Below are 24,183 nucleotides of genomic sequence, written 5' to 3' on the forward strand. Positions count from 1 at the left end.
AATTCATTCGATGCTAAGTATTTTGGAGCCTATCGGTGTTGGTAGAAGAATCTCCTTTGTGTTATCAAATAGAGTGACAAGGTGACAAACCATCCATGGTACAAGAGCGGCGTTTGAGGAGATGGCAGTTAGCTTGTGTCGAGGAGAATTTTTATTTTTAAAAACCGATGACCACTTACTAAATGTGGAATATAACCAATGGTTACTCTGAAATGGATTTGCTTCCCTTTCTTCGTCCAAAACCATGGCAGCGAAAAATGAGGGGAGGAAGGCTAAGATAACCAGATTCAGAGCATTGCTGATTTTTTTTCTTGGAAAGCTTCCATCGAATCCCTCCCGAACAATTGCTATCCACCATGAAGAACGACTGAACGAGGAGACAACCATCACTGGATGCCGCTCACAAGCATCGAAAAGTAGCTTCAATTCTTTGCGATACCAAACACCCAGAGGCAAGCTTTACTATACACCTAGCCCTATATCTAATCCTAGCTCTACTATGAACACGAGACTCTCACGCTCCACTCACTTCTACACACTGAGGAGCGTCGCTTTCAAGGAAGAAGAGGGAACCGGCTTGGCCGACTCTCAACGAATATATATATATACCTAAATTATGTGGTAAACTTATCGAAGCTTTCTTTCTCTACGTGAAGCACTTCCATTCGAACTGATCCGTAAAAATGATTAGTGGGCATGTTGTTCTCAAATTGCATACACTTACTGCTGCTTCACAAACATCACTAAAAGCACTAAAGTAGGAACAAAAAATAATTACAAACCATCAATCCAGCGAAAGTCTATTCTTTTTCTACAATTTCTTAACGCAACGATAATTTCATCCCTCATGGCATGCTTCTCATTATGAAAAGTGCGACGGCAATGGAGTGAGTGGATGGAAAGCCAAGGTTCATCATATGAAGGGGGACCAAGAAGGAGAGCAAAAGAAAGGATCATATTTTTGAAAAAAGAGAAGAATTTCATATCAATTGAAGAAATACAAAAGATCGAACCAAAGCCCTAAAGCAAGACGGGGCAAATTATTCATCAAGAATCAAGCAATTCCCCTAAACAAGAAGAAGCAAATTAAAGTCATCTCTCTCTCTCTCTCTCTCTCTCTCTCTCTAAACAAGGGACTAAAACCGAATCCACTCTGAATCGATCGAGCGGAATCGAAATTTTCCTTAAAAAACGGGTTAGTCTCACGACAACAATACTTTGTCGCCGTCATCAACTCACAAAGGAAACACCTAAACAACTCTCTTCCTCGGCGGCTTCCCACCAACCAAACGCCGATAGACCATGTCCTCACCCGCTCGCCGCCAATCCAGATAAAACTCCCTCACGCACAAACACCTCCCGCCCGACGCCGGCGCACGCGCTGGGTCCACGCGCCCACGCGGCCCGCCCGCCCGCCGACCGGGGTCCAGCTGGGTCGCCCTCCGCATGGCCTCGGTCGGTCGCCCTCCCCACGCCGATGAGAAAAGCCGCCCCGGGGCCCACCCTGTTCTCCGCTCTCCCTCACTCTTCCACACTCTTCCCACTCTCACCCGCCCCCCACCCTCGCTTATCCCTCTCAGCTCTCGCCTAGGGTTCTTGCCGAGGAGAAAACCCGAGAGATCGATCCATGAGGGCGGGGACCGCCGGCGGGGAGCTGCTCCGGCGTGCAGATCCGGTGGTCGGCCACCTCAGGATCTGCTGAAATCCTTCAGCATTGCTCCCTTGCTCCTGTTCTCCGACTCCCGGCCAACCTCTGCGGATTGCGAGTATCTCCCCCTCCGATTCCGTCCTTTTCGGGATCCTCCTCGTGAATCAGGTCGCATGCTGGAATCTGGTACGTGAGGGAATGCGCAGTCACATGTTCTTCCCTGGTGCTTTTCCCTTTATTTTTTTTTCCTTGCTTGCCACGAGGGAAGATCTGTAGGAGTAAACGATGCTAGTTCACGGTAAAGAGAATTTGTGGTGGGTGCAGGATCTGGGCGCGGAGCTGCTAGGGTTTTACAAGTTTCGACTACATGGTTTCGGTTCTTATATTAGATTCATATTTTTCTTTTTTCTTTTTTATCCGCACAGACATTCCTACTGCCATCCGTTTTGAGGTATGTGAGGTTATTTTTTTGTCCGGCGATTAGTTAAATCCCACGCACCGGGCGCACCATCTAGATCTTCTAGTATTTTCCTAGTTCAGATGCACTGTTTTAGTTCTTCCTGGACTGGTAGTTAAAGCTGTGGGTTCTCTTCATGTTCCAAAATTAACACCGGCTAGCTGTTCTTCATGACCCAAGAACTTACATGCTGTTCCAGCGTTTTCTGAAGTCTGAGTTACCGCAGTGGGTACTGCTTGATAAGTACTGTACAGTGTAATGGATTTATGTTGTAGTGGCCTCAGTTCAGTCGTTATGCTTGTTGCAGATGTTTTTTCATTTATGTTCTAGTGTCCTCAGTTCAGTCCCTATACTTGTCGCGCATGTTTTTTCAAGATTGGTGATGTAGATGTTTTTCCCCACATGGCAGGTGGAGAATTTTCTCACGAAATGTTCGGTTGAAAGCGACCTTGCCTGAATTGTTGATTGCAAAGGTGCCAACCTCCTCTTCTTTCTGTACACCAACCTTCATTTTGTTGCCTACAACAACCATTTAAAGGCCATGCTTATTTTCTATCTTGCAGCCATTCTGGGGAATCAGTCATTGTTGGCTGTATCTTTCTTCCTTTCCGACCCTGAGTAGGAATTGTTTGGTTCAAGACTGTCATTCAAGATGATGCAGAGGCCATTCCGCCCGGAGGAGTACTCCTTGAAGGAGACTACTCCTCACCTTGGTGGGGCAGCTGCAGGTGACAAGCTCACCACCACCTATGACCTGGTTGAGCAGATGCAGTACCTTTATGTTCGAGTGGTAAAAGCGAAGGAACTTCCAAGTAAGGACCTCACTGGAAGTTGTGACCCGTATGTTGAGGTGAAGCTCGGGAATTATAAGGGCACAACTCGGCATTTTGAAAAGAAGACCAATCCTGAGTGGAACCAGGTGTTTGCCTTCTCAAAGGAGCGCATTCAGGCATCAGTAGTGGAGATTATCGTCAAAGATAAAGACTTTGTTAAAGATGACTACATTGGACGGGTTATGTTTGACCTGAATGAGGTCCCAAAGAGAGTGCCACCTGACAGCCCGTTGGCTCCACAATGGTATCGCTTGGAAGAACGGAATGGGCACAAGGTCAAAGGAGAGTTGATGTTAGCTGTTTGGATGGGTACTCAAGCAGATGAAGCATTTCCTGAAGCTTGGCACTCTGATGCGGCATCAATCCCTGGCGATGGCCTTGCAAGTATTAGATCAAAAGTTTATCTTACTCCCAAGCTTTGGTATCTGCGTGTCAATGTCATTGAAGCACAAGATCTTATACCAAATGACAAGACCAGATTCCCTGAGGTTTACGTCAAAGCAATGTTAGGAAACCAGGCTCTTAGAACCCGAGTATCACCAGGCAGGACTCTGAATCCAATGTGGAATGAGGACTTGATGTTTGTTGCAGCTGAGCCGTTCGAGGAGCACCTGATTTTGAGTGTAGAAGACAGGATTGCTCCAGGCAAGGATGATGTAATTGGGAGAACTGTCATTTCACTGCAGCATGTAGCTCGGAGGCTGGACCACAAGTTGCTGAACAGCCAGTGGTATAATCTTGAGAAGCATGTGATGGTGGATGGCGAACAGAGGAAGGAGACCAAGTTCTCAAGCAGGATTCACTTGAGAATTTGTCTTGAAGGTGGATATCATGTCTTGGATGAATCGACGCATTACAGTAGTGATCTAAGGCCAACTGCCAAACAGCTGTGGAAGCATAACATTGGGGTCCTTGAGCTGGGTATCTTGACTGCGCAGGGCCTGTTGCCTATGAAGACGAAGGATGGTCGAGGCACGACTGACCCTTATTGTGTTGCTAAGTATGGGCAGAAATGGGTGCGTACAAGGACTATCATTGATAGTTTCACTCCCAAGTGGAACGAACAGTACACTTGGGAAGTTCATGATCCATGCACTGTGATCACTATTGGTGTATTTGACAACTGCCACTTGAATGGTGGGGAAAAGGCCAATGGTGCACGGGATACCAGAATTGGGAAGGTCCGCATCCGCCTCTCAACTCTAGAAACTGATCGGGTGTATACCCACTCATACCCTCTTATTGTTTTGACACCTGCTGGCGTTAAGAAAATGGGTGAGGTACAGCTTGCTGTCCGGTTCACATGCTCATCACTGCTCAACATGATGACTCTGTATTCACAGCCCTTGCTGCCCAAGATGCACTATGTACACCCGTTGTCTGTGATCCAGGTTGATAACCTAAGGCGCCAAGCAACCAACATTGTCTCAACAAGGCTGAGCCGTGCAGAACCACCACTGCGAAAAGAAATTGTGGAGTACATGCTGGATGTGGATTCTCACATGTGGAGCATGAGAAAGAGCAAGGCAAACTTCTTCCGTATCATGGGTGTCTTGAGCCCTCTGATTGCAGTTGCTAGATGGTTTGATCAGATCTGTCACTGGAGGAACCCACTGACGACTATACTGATCCATGTCCTCTTTGTGATACTGGTCTTGTATCCTGAGCTGATACTGCCTACAATCTTCCTCTACCTATTCCTGATTGGAGTGTGGTATTACCGCTGGCGGTCGAGGCAGCCTCCGCACATGGACACTCGCCTCTCACATGCGGAGACCGCCCATCCTGATGAGCTTGATGAAGAGTTTGACACCTTCCCTACATCTCGCCCACCTGACATCGTAAGGATGCGGTACGACCGCCTCCGGAGCGTCGCTGGGAGGATCCAGACTGTTGTTGGTGATCTTGCAACACAAGGAGAGAGGCTGCAGTCTCTGCTGAGCTGGAGAGACCCGAGGGCCACCGCACTGTTTGTGACCTTCTGCTTCATCGCTGCGATCGTCCTGTACGTCACACCGTTCCGTGTTGTGGTTTTCCTTGCAGGCCTGTACACCCTGAGGCACCCGAGGTTCCGCCACAAGATGCCGTCTGTTCCGCTGAACTTCTTCAGGAGGCTGCCTGCAAGGACCGATAGCATGCTGTAAGGTGCAACCGTCTCTCTCGCTTCGCGATCCAGCGCCTTACTTGTTTCGGTGGCTCGATGCCTAGCATGTTCTATAGCTGCAACTGAGATGATGATGGGGTCGACGCGTGGTTGCCGAAAAATTGAACTGAACTATGTCGTTGTTTGTAGCCTTTTCCGTTGCCTGTATGTCTGTGTTTTAGGATGGTTTTGATCCTTTCCAGTTAACGACTGAAACTCATGATGTGTGATTAGTTATTATGCATGTATTGTGCCATCACCTGAGCTTCTGCTGTGCCCTATCATCTTTTGCATTTGCATCTCATGTCTGCATGAGAAGATTCAGTGCGTGACTGGGAGGCTGGGATACTGGATTGATTTTTTGCTGAACGACTGAAGCGTGAACTGAATCCATGAGGACATTGTCTGTCACTGCATCTGGGTTGGGACAAGTTTCAGGTCAAGTATGTATAAGTAGTTGCGTGTTGAGTCTTTGCGCGCTGCTTATGTAGCAACCACATTCACAGTTTGTAGCCATCTTCATCTACAGTGTTTTTTTTTAATTCCCATTTTTTTCCCGATAAGAATGCTGAGCTATCTTCAGTTGCTTCAGTTGGAGTTGTTGACAGAATTTGGATCCTATTCGTTTTCGCACTTCACAGATGGAGTGTTCCTTCTCTCGCCTGAATATGGCGAAGAACTTCGAATTTATCTGCCAACTCCTTGATTTTTTGATTGATTACGTACGTTCAAAAATCAGCTTAGGCTGGTTCCTGTCTTTGCATACCAAGCACCTACACCAATTTAGGCTACTACTCTCTTTGTACCGAAATAAGGAAACTAGTAGGAAGTATATGGTACGGATTTAGGTAGGTGCGTCGGGAATATCGAGGTCCACATACTTTCTTACAGTTTTCCTCTCAAAAGGAAAATTGCCTCGAATGCTTTTCAAAGTATATTCATGCCAGTTAGGTAGATACATGTGAGATAAAAAAAAACGCAAACATTAAGTTGAATGGTACTTTCTCTGTAAACTAATATAGTAATGATCTAAACATTCTTATATTAGTTTACAGAGAGTACTATTCTTGTATAAGAACTACTCAGTTAACATATCACGCTTCTTCAGACTTCAGACGGTGAGACATGCATACACGTTCCAATCGAGCTTCTTAAGATAATCGTCCACCCACACTGCCAGCAGAAAAAGGGGAAAAGAAAATCGTCCATCCATACTGCCAGCAAAAGCAGACGATCAAAGATAAAGCAGCAGGTGCACACAGCGCAGCGGCACTAACAACCATGGGGGCGAGATGAGATCTGCGCGGCTCAAAAAGGAGCAAGCAAACCTTTTCGATAAAAGAAGAAAAGAAGAAGCCAGCAAATCATTTGTCCGCTTTTCAGTGTCGCGCAACATGCTTTCCATTCCATGGCTTCAGATCCTGCTCTTCGTTTTCACCAAATGTCATCTTCTATATGCAATAAAAACGAAGCAAGCGAGGCGTCAGGTAAAATAAATCTCAACTAATGAACTGCCTGCTAGTCTACCATGGCTAACTCGCATAACCCAGCAGTAAGTTGTCGGTTCATCATCTGCTTTTCTGTTAAACTGCGCAGTAAGTTGTCGGTTCATCATCTGCTTGTCTGTTAAACTGCACATGTACTGTCATCGTATGTAATCTGTATAGCTCCTAGTATTTAGGATCTGCAACGCCCATGGCCTGCGTGCTACGGGCCGTTTGGTGTGTACTACTTGTTTGGTTTATGACTAACTTTATCATTTTTTTTCTTCGAAACAAAGGTAAAAGATTTGCCTTATTTTTTTAATTAAGAAGAAGAGAATTATTCAGTTAATTAGCAGAAAACCGAACGAAAACCGTTACACCATGCCCACAAAAACAAGGCGCATAGGACGACCTCGCAACCCACACAAGAACGCACATACGCCGTCGAGTAGAAATCATCGTCGAGGTTGCAACCCGACGTAATTGTCATCACACCTCCACGAGGGCGATTCCGACTCCACCATCGACGACCATCGAAGAGGCCCTCACCGCACAAGCGTTGAGGCATGCGTCGGCCGATGCCAAACAGTCAGCCACACGCGTCGGCGACCAAACAGCCCCAACTCTGTCGTCAAGCATTGCAAGGGAACGACGTTGGGCTTGCACCAAGCCAGCGCCAGAGCCAACTGCCCGTCTGTGTCATCGTCGCCGCAAGGCCCCTCCTCAATAGCTCCGACTTTAGGAAGACAAATCGAAGCACGACAACCCCTCGAATACGTCGGAAGAGACCGACTACCAAGACCCATCAACAAGCTAACTCCGCTCGAAGCCGCCATCGTTGCCACACAAGAAGCCACACAATCATCCACATAGTCGGAAGGGCACCTGCCGTCCGCAATGCCGTGAGCGTCCAACCCATGAAGCGTGCAACCGGGACCCAATGCTCTTCAAGGCGACGCCCCCAAGGGGGAAGTGACGATGACGACGCCATCGCCCGGCTTGGACGGGCCTTAGGCTTTCACCCGAAGAGCAAGATCCGAGGATGGCGGACACGGGGCTCCACGACGACAACTCCAAGAAGGTGAAACGATGCCCATAAACGCCGACGCCATCGGGGGCAAGAATCCGATAAGCTTTCGCCCGGAGCACCCGCCATCACCGCATGCCTCGTGCATAGCCCCTCCACTGGTCCACCCACCTCCACGAAAATACCGCGCCACCAGTCTCGAAGAGCCACCACAAACCACTCCTCACCGGCAGTCGGAGCAGCACCGACAAGCCAGATTTGGCCGCCTGCCAGATCCACAATCCCCCACCACACGCACCAAATGCACCACAACCACCACGCATCAAGCACACACGCGAGCACACCACTCACAAGCAGGGGCCAGAGAGCCACCACCCTTCCGCACCTGCGCCGGTTGAAACCAGATCCGCGCCGGCAGCTACCGTCGTTGCACATGGGGGCCGCCAGCACAACACCAATGCCGTCCGCGGAGAAGCCATCAGAACACCACAGCTGCAGGACCGCCGAAGCCGCCACGTCATCGAGCTGACGCCCACGAGTAGGGAAAGGAGGGCCGCCACCCCACCTCACCCTCATCAACCGGACCTGGAAGCGCAAGATCCGACGCCACGCTACTTCGTTTCCCTAGTGAACTGTTACACGTTTCCCCAACTTTGTCATAACTAACCTTAGGCAAAGTGTGTCTGTTACAAAAAGTGTGGCTAACAAAATGGTAATCACAAATGTGGCAAGATTTGGTAAAAATTAAGTCTATGACATGTGGATCATATAACTAAAAAAGTGTGACAAGCGAAAAGTGTGTCAACGAACCAAACACATGTCTAAGAAGTTGTGGCATGACTAAGGTTAGGCATGGCAACCTTAGGCTGGGAAGTTTTTGAAAGGTTGCCACACCTAAGATTAGTCAAGTTTGACCAACTTAGATGGGTATTTGGTTCAATCCACACCTTAGACAAGCTACACTAGGGTCTCATGTTACATACAATCAAAAAGTATGGCTAGATTTTCTTAGGCTTGCTAACTTGTGGCTCTCATTTTGAATAACTGAGGGCCATTTGATTATTTACCTAGCAATGCCACATTTTGCCACACAATATTGCCACACTTTCATAAGGTTATTTCTTCAAAATGAGAGCCACAAGTTGGGAAGCCTAAGGGAATCTTGCCGTACTTTTTGAGTGTATGTAATATGGGACCCTAGTGTGGTTGCCTATGTTGTGGCTTGAACCAAACACCCACCTAAGTTGGTCAAACTTGCCTAATCTTAGGTATGGCAACCTTTGACAAACTTAGGCACAAACTAAACAACTCCTAACCTTAGGTAAGTGTGGGGATATTGTGTGGCAAAGTGTGGCATTGCTAGGTAAAGAACCAAACAAACCCTACATGTCCGGACGTGTCTATCCCTCTCTCTTGTACAAAAGGTAACATAGTGTAGCGATTTTTGTCATCAAGGAAGGATATATTCTCTTCAACTTGGTATCAGACACGAGGAATACTATCATGACCAAGAACAACTCTTCATCCTGCTCCTCCGTCATGGGCTCCGCCACATCGCCGAGCTCCTTCTCGTCCAGAGCACCGGGCGCAACCACCTCCTCGGCTTCGACGCCGCCATTCATTTTCGGTACCAATCCATCCTTCCTCATCGCTAACCCCGCTGCATCTGCCTCCCAGTTTGCCCCTCAAATTACCTTCGCCGGCGTCGCCAGCAACCACCCCGACACCCCATTTTTAGCGATCATATCACCAATCACATAAAGTTCCTCATGGACCCCGCTGCTCACAACTATCATAAGTGGAAACCGTTCTTTCTCATGGTGCTTCTTTGCTTCGGTGTCACCGTTCTCATCCAGCACCCCTCCCACCCAATGCAAACCCCCATTTTCTTGAGCTGGACGCCCATGTCACCCTATGGATCTATGCCACCCTCGTCGACCCTCTCGTTGACCATGTCGTCGGTGGCACCACTACTTATACCCTTTGGAAGAAGATCCACTACTTCTTTCTTGCAAATTGTGTTGCCCGCTTCATGATCCTCAATCGTCAGTACCGAAATCTCAAACAAGTTGATCTTTCCATCACTGAATATGCTCGCCTCGTCTGCGCACCCCCCCGTGCTATTCCGTTAGAGCCACCCCAAAAGTCCCACCACATGTCCACCCGCGCCAAAACTGGATATTGCATGCCTAAAAGACCGTTTCTTGTTAATTCCACTTCTCCATCGCTCTCACCTCTTCCTCCTACCTACAAATCTGCCCTCAAACACCCCAATTGTCTACATGCTATGCAAGATGAATTTCATGCTTTAACGAATAAATCTACCTGGTCTTTGGTGCCTAAGCCTACATGTGTGACATCGTCATGGAAAAATGGATCTTTCGCCATAGATTCAACGTGGATGGTAGTTTGTCTCGCTACAAAGCTAGTTGGGTTGTGAGAGTCTTTACACAACAGAAGGGTGTGGATTGTCATGAAACATTCGGTCACGTAGTGAAACCAACAACTATTCGGGTAGTGCTTAGTATTATCACTTCCAACTCTTGGCTAATTCATCAATTGGATGTAAATAATGCATTCTTACATGGTGATCTTAAGGAGACAATCTATTTCTCCCAACCGACGAGTTTATGGATAGCTCTCGCTCGGATCACGTATGCCTCCTCCGCAAGTAATTATATGGGCTCAAGAAAGCACCCGACAATTGTTCGTATGGTCCAAACCTTCCTCCTTACCATTGTTTTGTTGGGGAACATCACATGGGAAACAAAAAATTCCTACGCTCACCAAGGTAAATCTACGGAGACTAACATCTACGAGAGGGAGAGTGCATCTACATACCCTTGTAGATCTATAAGTGGAAGCGTATATAACGCGGTTGATGTAGTCTAACGTCTTCGTGATCCAATCACGATCCGTCCCGCGATCTCATCACGATCCGTCCCGATCTAGTGCTGAACAGACGACACCTCCGTGTTCAGCACACGTACGGCTCGATGACGTCCTTGACTTCTTGATCCAAGAGGAGCGAAGTAGTAGATGAGTTTCGGCAGCACGACGGCGTGGTGTCGATGGTGGTGAAACTATTTCCGTAGGGCTTCGCCAAGCACAACAGAAATTATGACGGAGGATGAACTAGAGGGGCGGGGTTGCCAGCACACGGCTTGGGGCAATCTTGATGTGTCCCGGGTGCTAGCCCTGCCCCAATATTTATATGTTGAGCCCTGCGGTCATTTCTTGGAGAAAGATCCTCCTCAAAGTCGGTTTGGCACGCAAGGCAAGAGTCCTCTTCGGACTCCAGGACCAAACGCCGGGTCCTTGGCGTCTAGCCCCATATACCAGGGTCCTTGGCGTCTAGCCCCTGGCCTTCGCAGAATTCCTTTTGCACCGCCCTAAAGCCTTGTGGGCTTTACCACTTGTCCCAAATAAAAGTGTTCTCGTACCTGAACATTTTGGGAAACATTCGAAACCCCTTTCGGTAAATTCCGAAACCAATCCGGAGACCAAATACTATTATCCCATATATCAATCTTTACCTCCAGACTATTCTAGAGCTCCTCGTCATGTCCGTGATCTCATCTGGAACTTCGAACAACCTTCAGTCACCAACATAACAACTCAACTATACTTATATCGTCACCGAGCCTTAAGTGTGGAGACCCTGTGGGTTCGAGAACTATGCAGACATGACCGATACACTCTCCGGTCAATAACCAATAGCGGCACCTGGATGCCCATATTGGTTCCTGCATATTCTACTAAGATCTTTATCGGTCGAACCTCGATGTCAAGGATTCCATCAATCCCGTATTCTATTCCCTTTGTTAATCGGTATGTTACTTGCCCGAGATTCGATCATTGGTATCTCCATAACTAGTTCAATCTCATTACCGACAGGTCTCTTTACTCATTATGTAATACAAGATCTCGTGACTAACTCCTTAGTCACATTGCTTGCAAGCTCATTGTGATGTTGTATTACTAAGTGGGCCCTAGAGATACCTCTCCGTCATACAGAGTGACAAATCCCAGACTCGATTCACGCCAACCCAACAGACACCTTCGGAGATACCTGTAGAGCAACTTTGTAGTCACCCAGTTACGTTGTGGAGTTTGATACACACAAGGCATTCCTCCGGTGCCCGGGAGTTGCATGATTTCATGGTCATAGAAACAGATACTTGACATGCAGAAAATAGTAGCAATAAACAGACACGATCACATGCTATGTTCATAGTTTGGGTCTTGTCCATCACACCATTCTCCTAATGATGTGATCCCATTATCAAGTGACAACTCTTGTCTATGTCCTAGAACCCTTGACCATATCTGATCAACGAGCTAATCCAATAGAGGCTTACTAGGGATAGTATGTTGTCTATGTATCCACACATGTATTTCAGTTTGCAATCAATACAATTCCAGCATAGATAATAAACGATGAACAAGCAAATATAATAATAAATTATTTATTATTGACTCTAGGGCATATTTCCAACAGTCTCCCACTTACACTAGAGTCAATAATCTAGTTCACATCACTATGTCATTCACACCCAATAAGTTCTGGGGTTTATCATGTTTGGCTTATAAGAGAGGTTTTAGTCAACGGGTGTGAACCTTTCAGATATGTTTGTGCTTTACAAATCTCTATATCATTGCGTATGATGGGGTTATAGTGCCAGGATAGGGTCATAGGTCTGCCCTATAAGTCCTACCCAAGGACTACCCTTCATAGGGGACAAGGCCCTTAGACAGTTCCGACTGAACTAAGGACGCCCCCATCATCCAGTCGGCGACGATCCACTCAGAGCATATCTAACGTGCCGACTGGAATCCACTCTGTACATTGTAACCTCCCAAGAGGGCAACGGTCATACATTTTCATACACCATAACTAGCATTTAAGGCTTACGTTACCAGTAACGCCAGCATTTACTCGCCACTACTCCACCCCTGTCCATCGGACCATTATGAAGGGCAGCTCACTCTATATAAGCCGCCCTTCACCACTGGTACAGGGGTTGGCACTTGCTGTAATCCCTTAATACACTCGACACAAAGCTCCCAAGAGCACTGAGACGTAGGGCTTTTACCTCCACCGTAGAGGGGCCTGAACTCATACATCCTTGCCGTAGCTAAGGCTCTGCCCATGTACTTTCGTACCCCGTACTTCTACTGTCAGACTTATACCCACGACAGTTGGCGCCCACCGTGGGACCGGCATCTAAGCGACTTCCGGCGAGTTTGCGATTTCATCTTTTTGTCATGTCATCCGGCGGAGATCTGTGCATGGGTCATGAGATCCTCTTCGGTGCACTCTCCTTCATTGCCGATGATTCGGCATGGCTTCAGGATGCGCCCCTCGACATCAAGATGCTTCCGAGTCGCGGGGCTACGCACTTCCGTGCCAGTTCCTGCGACATTCTTCTTCTCCAGCCATCGACCCCGGTGTCGATCTTCGCCCCCGTCACGTGCCGCAACAAGCGATCCGATCGTTCGCGGCTCCAGTGTTGGGTGTGACACGCCCTAGCGCGACAAAACATGTCCTCTCAAGTGGCGGTGCTCGAATCGGTTGTGGTCCCGCGGTCATCCCAGTGCTTGGAGTCAGTTTCGAGTATTAGGGTCACGGGTCTGCAGCCGAAGTACTCATGGCCGATTCCCACGAAAGTCCCTCCGGGACTGGTCGGAACAAGCGTGAGACCGGAGAATCATCCGGCGCTCGTCGTCAACACCCTCGTTCTTCCAGTCGACGCGCTCGCCAGAGCAACGTCGAGGTGTCCCGCACACCCATCCTCAACTTGGCTGCAGCCACCAGGATCGCTGATTCTCTCCAGCCGACTGATTCGGAGGCTGGTAGAGGAATCGAGCAGATCCGTGCCTTGTTACATACGGCGCAGCAGCAAAACTCGGCGGTCTCCCAGTCGCACAACAAGATCCACAACAGTTCCGTTCAAGCGAACACACATCGGTCGGTTTTCAGTCTCGGCTCTCACCAGCGTCGCAGAGGGGGCAGCCTCTGGAACGATTGTTCCAGGGACCAGAGTCGGAATCCGCTTTCCATTCGGTCTCATCCCGAAGATCGTCGCCGTTCGCGTACTCCTCCGCGGAGTGGGCCTTACAGACCTCGGCATTACGATGATCATCGTTCGGGCGGTGACGCGCATGATCAAAGGCCTGATGCAAGAGGGTATATCACTCAGAAGAAGGTTGATAGAAGCCGAGCCCACCGTGATGGTCACGATAGAGATCATCCGAGTGGAAGCAAGACCGTTGTTTCTGGTCCCGAGTGTTTCAGTCGGGCCATTCGCTCGGCTGACATCCCTCCCAACTTCCGATTGGCGACGGGAATCAGCAAATTCATAGGAGAGTCCAAACCAGAAACTTGGTTAGACGACTACAGAGTGGCGGTCCAAATCGGTGGCGGAGATGACCATGTCGCCATGAAACATCTCCCACTGATGCTCGACGGTTTGGCTCGAGCTTGGTTAAACCAGTTAGCTCCATCAAGCATTTACAGTTTGGCAGATCTGTCCCGAGTCTTCATCAGGACCTTCCAGGGTACGTGTAAACGCCCTGCTGGTCTCACAGAGCTTCAACACTGTGTCTAGAAGAAAAACGAGCCCTTGCGCGATTTCATCTAGCGCTGGACAACCCTCTACCACACGGTGGAGAATGTTACAGAACACCAAGCAGTCTGCGCCTTCAAGGTAGGCGTTCGGTACAGAGATCTATACCTGAAGTTTGGTCGGACAGGCGACATCTCCATGAGCAAGATGATGGAGATAGCCGCGCGCTATGCGAATGGCGAAGAGGAGGACCGCATACGTAGCGGCAAGCATAAGTCAGTCGCCGACGGAGATGGGAGGAGCAGTCGGAAGCAGAAACAGAAAGCCCAATCCACTCCGCAAGCAGAGGCGGCAGTCGTTACAAACGCTAAGTCCAAAGGCAAGGGGAAACCACAGTACACCCCCAAGAAGAAACAGTCAGGAAATTCCATCCTAGATCAACCGTGTCCAATCCACACGAAGACGGATGAAGAAGGCAATGTCATATTGCCGAAACATACCACTCGACAGTGTCGCCTCCTGATCCAAGGATTCGGTGAAGGACAACCAAGTGAGAAAGACACCGAGCAAGATGATGAGGACAAGGGGGATCTGTTCCCTCAAGTCCATGCAACGTTAATGATTTTTGCTGATGTAGAAAGCAAAAGTCGACTGAAGCTGGTCAACACGGAGGTAAACATGGCAACCCCATCCACTCCCACGTTCCTCAAGTGGTCACAGACTGCAATCACTTTTGATCAGTCAGACCACCCAGCACACGTACCCACCCCAGGGAGGCAAGCTCTGGTCGTCGACCCGGTGGTGGAAGGAGTTAGGCTGCGCAAAGTCCTCATGGACGGCGGCAACGGCTTGAATATCATGTACGCCGATACTCTCAAGGGAATGGGCATTCCGATGTCCAGACTTAGCGAGAGCAGTATGCAATTCCATGGAGTCGTCCCAGGAAGAAAGGCCAAATCACTCGGCCAGATTGCGTTGGATGTCGTTTTCGGCTCTGACAAGAACTTCCGCAAAGAGAAGTTAACATTCGAGATGGTAGACTTCCAGAGTGCATACCATGCCATTCTGGGCTGTCTGGCATACGTATGTTTCATGGTCCGTCCATGTTACGTATATTTGAAGCTGAAGATGCCTGGTCCCAGAGGCGTGATTACTGTCACAGGCAATCGGCAACGGGCCGAGGAGTGTCTGCACCAGGGGTCGAGAATTGCAGACCATCAGATGGCTGTACTCGAGTTGGATGAGTACAAGAAGATTGCCGACCCCGCCGACCTGATGCGTTCATAGAAGCCAGCTTCCGAGTCCGCATTCAAGTCGGCGGGAGACACGAAGAAAGTAAGCATCCACTCGACGGATGCCACCGCCGCCCCAACAAACATCTCCACCACCCTTGATCCAAAATAGGAAGCCGAGCTCATCCAATTCCTCCGTGAGAACTGGGACATTTTGGCATGGAAGTCTGCTGACATGCCAGGTGTACCCAGGGAGTTGGCTGAACACCGACTGCATGTGGATCCTGCCGCTCGGCCCGTCCGAGAACGCCTGCGTCGGTCCGCCGCGCACAAGAGAAAAGCAATCGGAGAGGAGGTAGCTAAACTTCTGGCAGCCAACTTCATTCGCGAGGTACACCACTCCGAGTGGCTCGCTAATGTTGTCATGGTGCCCAAGAAGGACAAGTCCCTCCATATGTGCATCGATTTCAAGCACCTTAATAAGGTCTGTCCGAAAGACCACTTCCCGTTCCCCCGCATTGATCAAATCGTTGATTCGACTGCGGGTTGCGAGCGCTTATCCTTCCTTGATGCCTATTCGGGCTATCATCAGATCCGTCTGTATGGTCCAGATAATTAAAAACATCTTTCATCACCCCATTCGGGTGCTTCTGTTACATCACTATGCCATTCGGTTTGAAAAATGCAGGAGCAACTTTTATGCGAATGATCCAAAAATGCCTCCTAGACCAGATTGGTCGAAATGTGGAAGCATATATGGACGATATCGTAGTCAAGTCACGCAAAGGTTCCGACCTGCTGACTGACTTGGGAGAAACATTCGCCAACCTACGTAGGTACGATATCAAGCTCAACCCAGCCAAGTGTTCATTCGGCGTTCCCAGCGGGAAGTTAATTGGTTTCTTCGTTTCCGAACGAGGGATCGATGTCAACCCCGAAAAGATCGGGACCATTGTTTGAATTGAGCGACCGGTAAGAGTACATGACGTACAAAAGCTCACAGGTTGCCTAGCGGCTTTGAGCAGGTTTATCGCTTGACTCGACGAGAAGGCGTTACCTCTGTACCGACTCATGAAGAAGTCGGATACCTTCGAGTGGACAGACGAAGCCCAAACCGCATTCGATGACCTCAAAGCCCTGCTTTCCACCCAGCCGGTTCTTACTGCCCCGCTCAGTAAAGAACCCCTTCTTCTGTACACCGCGACTACAAATCAAGTCATCAGCACCGTTCTGACAGTCGAACGCGAAGAAGAAGGCAAAGCGTACAAGGTTCAGCGGCCAGTATATTATGTTTCCGAAGTCCTGACTCCTTCCAAGCAGAGGTATCCCCATTATCAGAAGCTTATTTATGGGATCTACATGACTGCAAAGAAGGTGGCTCATTATTTCCAAGACCACTCGGTATCTGTCATATCTGATGCTCCGTTGTCGGAAATTCTCCACAATCGGGACACATCAGGCCGAGTGGCAAAGTGGGCAATGGAGATGCTATACCGCGACATCAAGTTCGAAGCCAAGAAAGCTATAAAGTCTCAAGCTCTTGCTGATTTCATAGCAGAATGGGTAGAACAACAGCAACCGACTCACATCTACTCGGCTCATTGGACCATGTTCTTCGATGGGTCCAAGATGTTGAATGGCTCCGGCGCCGGCGTAGTGCTCATATCCCCGAAAGGTGATAAACTCAAGTATGTGTTGCAGATCCATTTTGATTCTTCCAACAACGAAGCAGAGTACGAAGCTCTCCTTTACGGGTTGCGCATGGCCATCACACTCGGCGTCCGTCGCCTGATGGTCTATGGCGACTCAAATCTAGTGGTTAATCAAGTAATGAAGGAGTGGGATGTAAGGAACCCCACCATGACTGCATACTGCAACGCAATAAGAAAGCTCGAAAAGAAGTTCGAAGGTCTGGAACTTCACCATGTTCCCCAATTGAAAAACCAAGCAGTAGATGAATTGGCAAAACTTTGATCCACACGGAGACCTGTCCCGAGTGATGTCTGCCTCGAGCACCGACACCTCCCCTCGGTAAAATAAGATTCTTTTACAGAGGAACCTGTGCAACCGAAGAGCTCAACAGATCAGACTGAAGTCGAGGTTCCCGCTGTGGTTGACCTGGTCATGGAGATTCTAGCTGTCATTCCCGAATGGACTGTGCCATTCATTGCGTACATCCTGAGGCAAGAGTTACCGGAAGACGAGGTCCAAGCTAGGCAGATCGTTCGCAGGTCGAAGTCCTTCACCGTTGTTGATGACCAGTTATACAGAGAAAGTGTTTCAGGCGTCCTTCAGCGGTGTATCTCTCCTGAGGAGGGTCGGTTAATTTTGGAAGAAATTCACTCGGGAACCAGCGGCCATCATGCCTCCTCAAGGGCAATCGTAGGCAAAGCATTCAGAGCTGGTTTCTTCTGGTTGCAGGCGAATGAAATGGCGAAATATATAGTCGACCATTGCGAAGGTTGTCAGTTCTATTCAAACAAGTCCCACAAGCCAACGTCCGCGCTGAAGACAATTCCCCTTTCTTGGCCATTCGCCGTGTGGGGATTAGATACAGTCGGACCATTCAGAACATGCCAAGGAGGATTCACCCATCTGCTGGTAGTAGTCAACAAGTTTACCAAGTGGATTGAAGCCAAGCCAATCAAGAAGCTTGATGCCCTTACGGCCATCAAATTTATCAAAGACATCATCGCCAGATACGGGGTTCCACACAGCATAGTCACCGACAATGGCACAAACTTTGGCTCAGACGAGTTCAAATGTTTTTGCGCAGGCCAATGTATCCGAGTGGATTTTGCATCCGTTGCGCACCCCCAAACAAATGGACAAGCGGAGCGGGCGAATGTACTCATTCTTCAAGGGTTGAAGCCTCGACTCCTGCGGGAAGTTGGACATGCCGCCGGCGCATGGGTGACCGAGCTGCCTTCGGTGCTGTGGGGCCTCCGAACAACTCGGAATAGATCGACAGGACGATCCCCGTTTTTCCTCGTTTATGGAGCAGAGGCAGTCCTTCCGAGTGACTTGCTTCACAACTCTCCACGAGTCGAACTCTTCTCCGAAGCCGAAGCAGAGCAAGCCAGGCAAGACGGAGTAGACCTTTTAGAAGAGGAGCGCGAGATGGCATTGATCCGTTCAACAATTTATCAGCAAGATCTGCGGTGATTTCATGCACGGCACGTCAGGAGCCGCACGTTCCAAGCAGGCGACCTGGTGCTCCGAGTGGACCAACAGAGACCACACAAGTTGGCTCCCGTCTGGGAAGGACCGTTCATCATTTCTAAGGTGCTGAACAATGGAGCGTATCGACTCTACAACCTCGACAGGGAGACGGACGAGCCGCAAGCATGGAATGGAGATCTACTGAAGCGCTTCTACACATAACCGCCGACAGAGACAATGTAAAGAACAAATGTCATCGAAGTAATACAAAGCAGATTAATTTCTTGCCGATTCAAAATTCTTCCGCGTTTGCAGACTCCGGTCTAAAAAACTAACTCCGAGTGTGCACCAAAAGTCACACTCAGAGACTTAGCTACGACCCAGAGTCCCCTAAGTAAAAAACTAACTCTGAGTGTGCACCAAAAGTCACACTCGGAGACTTAGCTGCGACCCAGAGTCGCCTAAGTAAACAACTTGCTCCGAGTGTGCACTAAAAGTCACACTCGGAGACTTAGCTGCGACCCAGAGTCGCCTAAGTAAACAACTTGCTCCGAGTGTGCACCAAAAGTCACACTCGGGGACTTAGCTGCGACCCAGAGTCGCCTAAGTAAACAACTTGCTCCGAGTGTGCACCAAAAGTCACACTCGGGGACTTAGATGCGACCCAGAGTCGCCTAAGTAAAAAACTAACTCCTAGTGTGCACCAAAAGTCACACTCAGAGACTTAGCTGCGACCCAGAGTTGCCTAAGTAAACAACTTGCTCCGAGTGTGCACTAAAAGTCACACTCGGGGACTTAGCTGCGACCCAGAGTCGCCTAAGTAAACAACTTGCTCCGAGTGTGCACCAAAAGTCACACTCGGGGACTTAGCTGCGACCCAGAGTCGCCTAAGTAAACAACTCGCTCCGAGTGTGCACCAAAAGTCAAACTTGGGGACTTAGCTACGACCCAGAGTCGCCTAAGTAAACAACTTGCTCCGAGTGTGCACCAAAAGTCACACTCGGGGACTTAGCTGCGACCCAGAGTCGCCTAAGTAAACAACTCTCTCCGAGTGTGCACCAAAAGTCACACTCAGGGACTTAGCTGCGACCCAGAGTCGCCTAAGTAAACAACTTGCTCCGAGTGTGCACCAAAAGTCACACTCGGGGACTTAGCTGCGACCCAGAGTCGCCTAAGTAAACAACTTGCTCCGAGTGTGCACCAAAAGTCACACTCGGGGACTTAGCTGCGACCCAGAGTCGCCTACGTAAACAACTCGCTCCGAGTTTGCACCAAAAGTCACACTCGGAGACTTAGCTGCAACCCAGAGTCGCCTAAGTAAACAACTTGCTCCGAGTGTGCACTAAAAGTCACACTCGGGGACTTAGCTGCGACCCAGAGTCGCCTAAGTAAACAACTTGCTCCGAGTGTGCACCAAAAGTCACACTCGGGGACTTAGCTGCGACGCAGAGTCGCCTAAGTAAACAACTCGCTCCGAGTGTGCACCAAAAGTCACACTCGGGGACTTAGCTGCGACCCAGAGTCGCCTAAGTAAACAACTTGCTCCGAGTATGCACCAAAAGTCACACTCGGGGACTTAGCTGCGGCGCAGAGTCGCCTAAGTAAACAACTTGCTCCGAGTGTGCACCAAAAGTCACACTCAGGGACTTAGCTGCGACCCAGAGTCGCCTAAGTAAACAACTTGCTCCGAGTGTGCACCAAAAGTCACACTCGGGGACGTAGCTGCGACCCAGAGTCGCCTAAGTAAACAACTTGCTCTGAGTGTGCATTTAAAGTCACACTCGGGGACTTAGCTGCGACCCAGCGTCGCCTAAGCAAACAACTTGCTCCGAGTGTGCATTTCAAGTCACACTCGAGGACTTAGCTGCGAACTAGAGTTGCCTAAGTAAAGAGCTTCCTCCGAGTGGGCACACAAGTTACACTCGGAGGCTTAGGTGAGTCGCCTAAACAAAAACACGAGCCAAAATCGTGTCAAAAAAACCTCAGCGAAAGAAGAGCAAAAGATCCGGTTCGAATTCAAATTGAGTTCAACGATCAGTCGGCTTGGTGTGAATCAAGTTTATCCATACAGAGCCACGAATGTACCGGCCAACAGCAGTGGCCAAAGTTTAATACAAACTCCACTCGGCATACCGAGGTAAATGCGTGTTCAGCATAAAGTCAATCAAGCATCGCCGGGGCTGGCAGGCTCCACGAAGGTGTCGAGGTCGATTCCATCTGCAATCCGAGTGGCCGTGTCGAGGAAGGTCTCCATGAAGTCTTCAAATCGAAGGTTCTTGGTGTTGGCGACCTGCAACGTCTTCAGCTTGTCTTCACGGGCTTCCTTACAATGCACTCGGACCAGAGACAGCGCCACGTCCGCGCCACACCGAGCGGCAGACTTCTTCCATGCCTGCACTCTGCTTGGAACATCCTCCAGTCGAGTCATCAACCCCTCTATCTCATTCCGAGAGTCATCTTTAGGCCACAGCTCTTTGTCAATTCGGCTGACAACTTCTCTCAGGCGACCAACGAAAGGACCCACCTAGTTAAGGCGGGAATTCAGTCGGAACATGTCCCGGTTAGCTTCATCACCGAGTGGAACATTCGGTTGCCCAAGCACCGGTTCAATTTCGGCGGTCTCGGCTTCAACGTACCGACAGAAATCTGCAAAGAAAAGACAGGGAGAAAATAAGCGCGGAGTGAACTCCAAAGTCAAAGAGCACTCGGCAAGCAACTTACCACCAAGCAGTGCGACCATCTTCTTCGCCCAGTCGCCGACGTATTTCTCCTGCGCTTTGCACCGAGCGTTCATTGACTTCAGCTGGCCCACCCATTCAGATCTATCCTTCTTCATATTTTCTAACTCGGCTAACAGTGCCTTGTTAGTCTCCCGAGATTCCTCCAAAGATATTTCTCGTTCAGCGAGAGCCTTCTTCATGCCAGCCATATCATTCGCAGCTACCTCCAAGTCGGCAGCAAGTTGAGTCTTCTCAGCCATCAGAGCAGTATAGGCCGATCCCACTTCACAAGTCTTCTATCAAAGAGACACAAAGGGAGGATCAGCCAGATTCAACAAGGAAAAAGTCTCGACAGATATGACAAAACAATCAAAACTCAAGATTCTTCAGACCCCTGCCGATGCAAGCAATAGACAGCGGTCTTAGGGACTACACCCAGTGAGTTCACTGAGAGTGACCCCACTGGTATGAAGCTCAAACAGGCCGGTCCCATTGAGATCCATAGCAAACCAACAACACTATGAGACTACTATTACTCGACCCGAGTAACACTACTCTCGAGGACTACACCAAGTGGGTGCACTCAGCGTGCCCCCACTGGTACCATTCGGGCAGATCAGCTCTGATCTGTAGAGATTATGGAAAATACATATAAAGACAACTGCCGGTGCAAACACTCGGCAGAAGTCTCGGAGACTACACCCACTGGGTTCACTCGGAGTGAACCCACTGGAAAATTAACCTACTACATCCGAGTATCTCGCCAAAACCCCCAGTGGGCACCAAGAGGAATGTAAACACTTACTAGCGCACTTACTCGGATATCATCCCGAAGCTCCAGGCTCTTCTTGTACAGGGACGTAACGGAGTCATATGCTCCCTTGGCTTCGCCCACCATCAGCTCCACTTGTACCATGGCGTCCTTGGCGGCTCCTACTTGATCCTCCGGGAGGCGTCGGACATCATAGTGAACAGTCGACGGACCCGACGTGGCAGAAGGCGCCCTAGGCATCCCGAGCTCCCTGGGCATCCCGAGCTCTGCTCCAGTCGCCGTCTCAGTCGGCGGCACGCTCATGGCGGGGCTGGCAGCAGGTTGGATAACCCCAGGGACAGGCGCCAAAGCTGGTTCCGACCCCCTTTGGTCGTTGTCGTCCAGATGGATCACCTCCGAAGGAAGCCCGGCTGAACAAAATAAAAATACAGAAAAAGATCAAGATCAAAGACAGCACTCGCCAAACGGTAATACAGCTCTCGGAGTCGTGACAACGTACCTTGCTGGGACGTGGCGGCGTCATCAGTGTCCATGGGATCGTCACCCTGACGCGGCAGAGAGGTGGCGGAGGTAGCAGCTCTGTTGAGTGAAATCCATTCGATGGGTAAACATGAATTCCCAAAAAGAAGAGTCCAATCGGATACTGAAGGAAGATGGAAGAGCAAAGATACTTACGCTGAGGCGACCGGAACAACGATCCTCATCCGGGGCAAAGCTTTCTGAGGTTTAGACCCGCTGGGTTTAGCCACCTTGGACGGCTGATCCACGGGCTCGGTAGAAGAACCCCTGGTTCTCTTCACACTCCAAGCACTCGGGGCCACGGGAGGAACCGGCGGAACAGCGGGGTCATGACGGTGCTTGGTTCGGCGTTCTGGTGGTGAGGGTGACGAGCTCTGCTCTTCACTCTCCTCCTCCTCCTCTTCTGTTTCCTCCTCCGTCTCCCTACTGTCAGAGACGTACACGACACTACCCGCGCTACCCTCCATGCTGCCTTCTTCTTCCTCGACCGGATCCCCACCTGAGACTGCAGAATGCCAGTTCGTCCACTCCTGCACAAAACACAGTCAACAACGTCAGTCGGCGAGACAAGAAAAGCAATAAAACTGAGAAGGTTAGAAGCACTCGACAACATGTACTCACCTCATTCGGAGGAGGATTTTGGGCACGGAAGGCCTTCACCCGCCGAGCTCCCACGGGGTTATCACATGTGCCCGTGATGCTGCGGACCCACGCACCCACGGTCTCCTCGCTCACGTCTTCAGGATGGGACCGGGTGGTATCCGAAGGCCCCGTGTAATGCCACATTGCGTGGTCTCGGGCCTGGAGCGGCTGGATGCGTCGACCCGGAAAAGTCTCCAACAGGTCCATGCCGGCGACTCCGTTCCGGACGACGGTTATCAGCGCGTCGATCAAAGGCTGGATCTAGGATTTTTCTCCCTTAGAGAGCGCTAGCTTCCTGGGAGGGCCCGGACGGTCTAAACTAAAGGGTGGTAACCCACTCGGAGCATTCGGGCAGGCAATGTCCTGGCAATAGAACCAGGACGATTGCCAGTTCCTAACCGACTCGGATAACTGAAGGGAGGGATAACTACTTTTCGTTTTCTTCTGAAATCCTAAACCCCCGCAGAGCTGGAGGATGTGTGTTTTATCATCAGACTGGCTAAGTTTCTTAACCATTTGAGATCTAGCAGAGAAAACATATTTGAAGAGCCCCCAGTGGGGAGGACATCCTATGAAACACTCGCAGAGGGTGATGAATGCGGAAAGATGAGCTATCGCATTCGGCGGAAAGTGATGGACCTGCGCCCCGAAGTAGTTCATAATACCTCGGAAGAAAGGATGGGGAGTCAGGGAGAAACCTCTCGCCACGTGGTTGAGCAGCAGGACGCGCTCCCCCTCCCTCGGCGCCGGCTCCATCTCGCCTTCCGACAGCCTTATCGACGACCATGCCGTGCTCCACCAGCTCCAGCATGTCGGTCTTCCTCACCGTGGAGGGGAGGAAGTCCCCCTGGATCCAGCCCGCCGGCAACGCCCGCTTCTGCCGCTGAGTGGAGGCCGCCCCCTTCTTCTTCTTCTTCATCGCCTCAAGCTTGCTGGTCCGCCCCTTCATCATGGCGAGGGCGACGGATCCGCAGA

The 24,183-nt window shown here is 49.9% G+C and overlaps 1 protein-coding gene across 1 annotated transcript; it reads left to right on the top strand.

The window, feature by feature from the left end:
- Positions 1-1,511: 1,511 nt before the first annotated feature.
- LOC123399388 (FT-interacting protein 7) lies at positions 1,512-5,340 on the top strand. Its single transcript, XM_045093803.1, has 3 exons — positions 1,512-1,834; positions 2,515-2,578; positions 2,669-5,340. The coding sequence occupies exon 3, from the start codon at positions 2,758-2,760 to the stop codon at positions 5,080-5,082; it is 2,325 nt and encodes a 774-aa protein (XP_044949738.1). The 5' UTR covers positions 1,512-1,834; positions 2,515-2,578; positions 2,669-2,757; the 3' UTR covers positions 5,083-5,340.
- The last annotated feature ends 18,843 nt before the right edge of the window (positions 5,341-24,183 follow it).

Source organism: Hordeum vulgare, chromosome 5H, assembly GCF_904849725.1.
Source record: "Hordeum vulgare subsp. vulgare chromosome 5H, MorexV3_pseudomolecules_assembly, whole genome shotgun sequence".
NCBI classification, from domain to species: Eukaryota; Viridiplantae; Streptophyta; class Magnoliopsida; order Poales; family Poaceae; genus Hordeum; species Hordeum vulgare.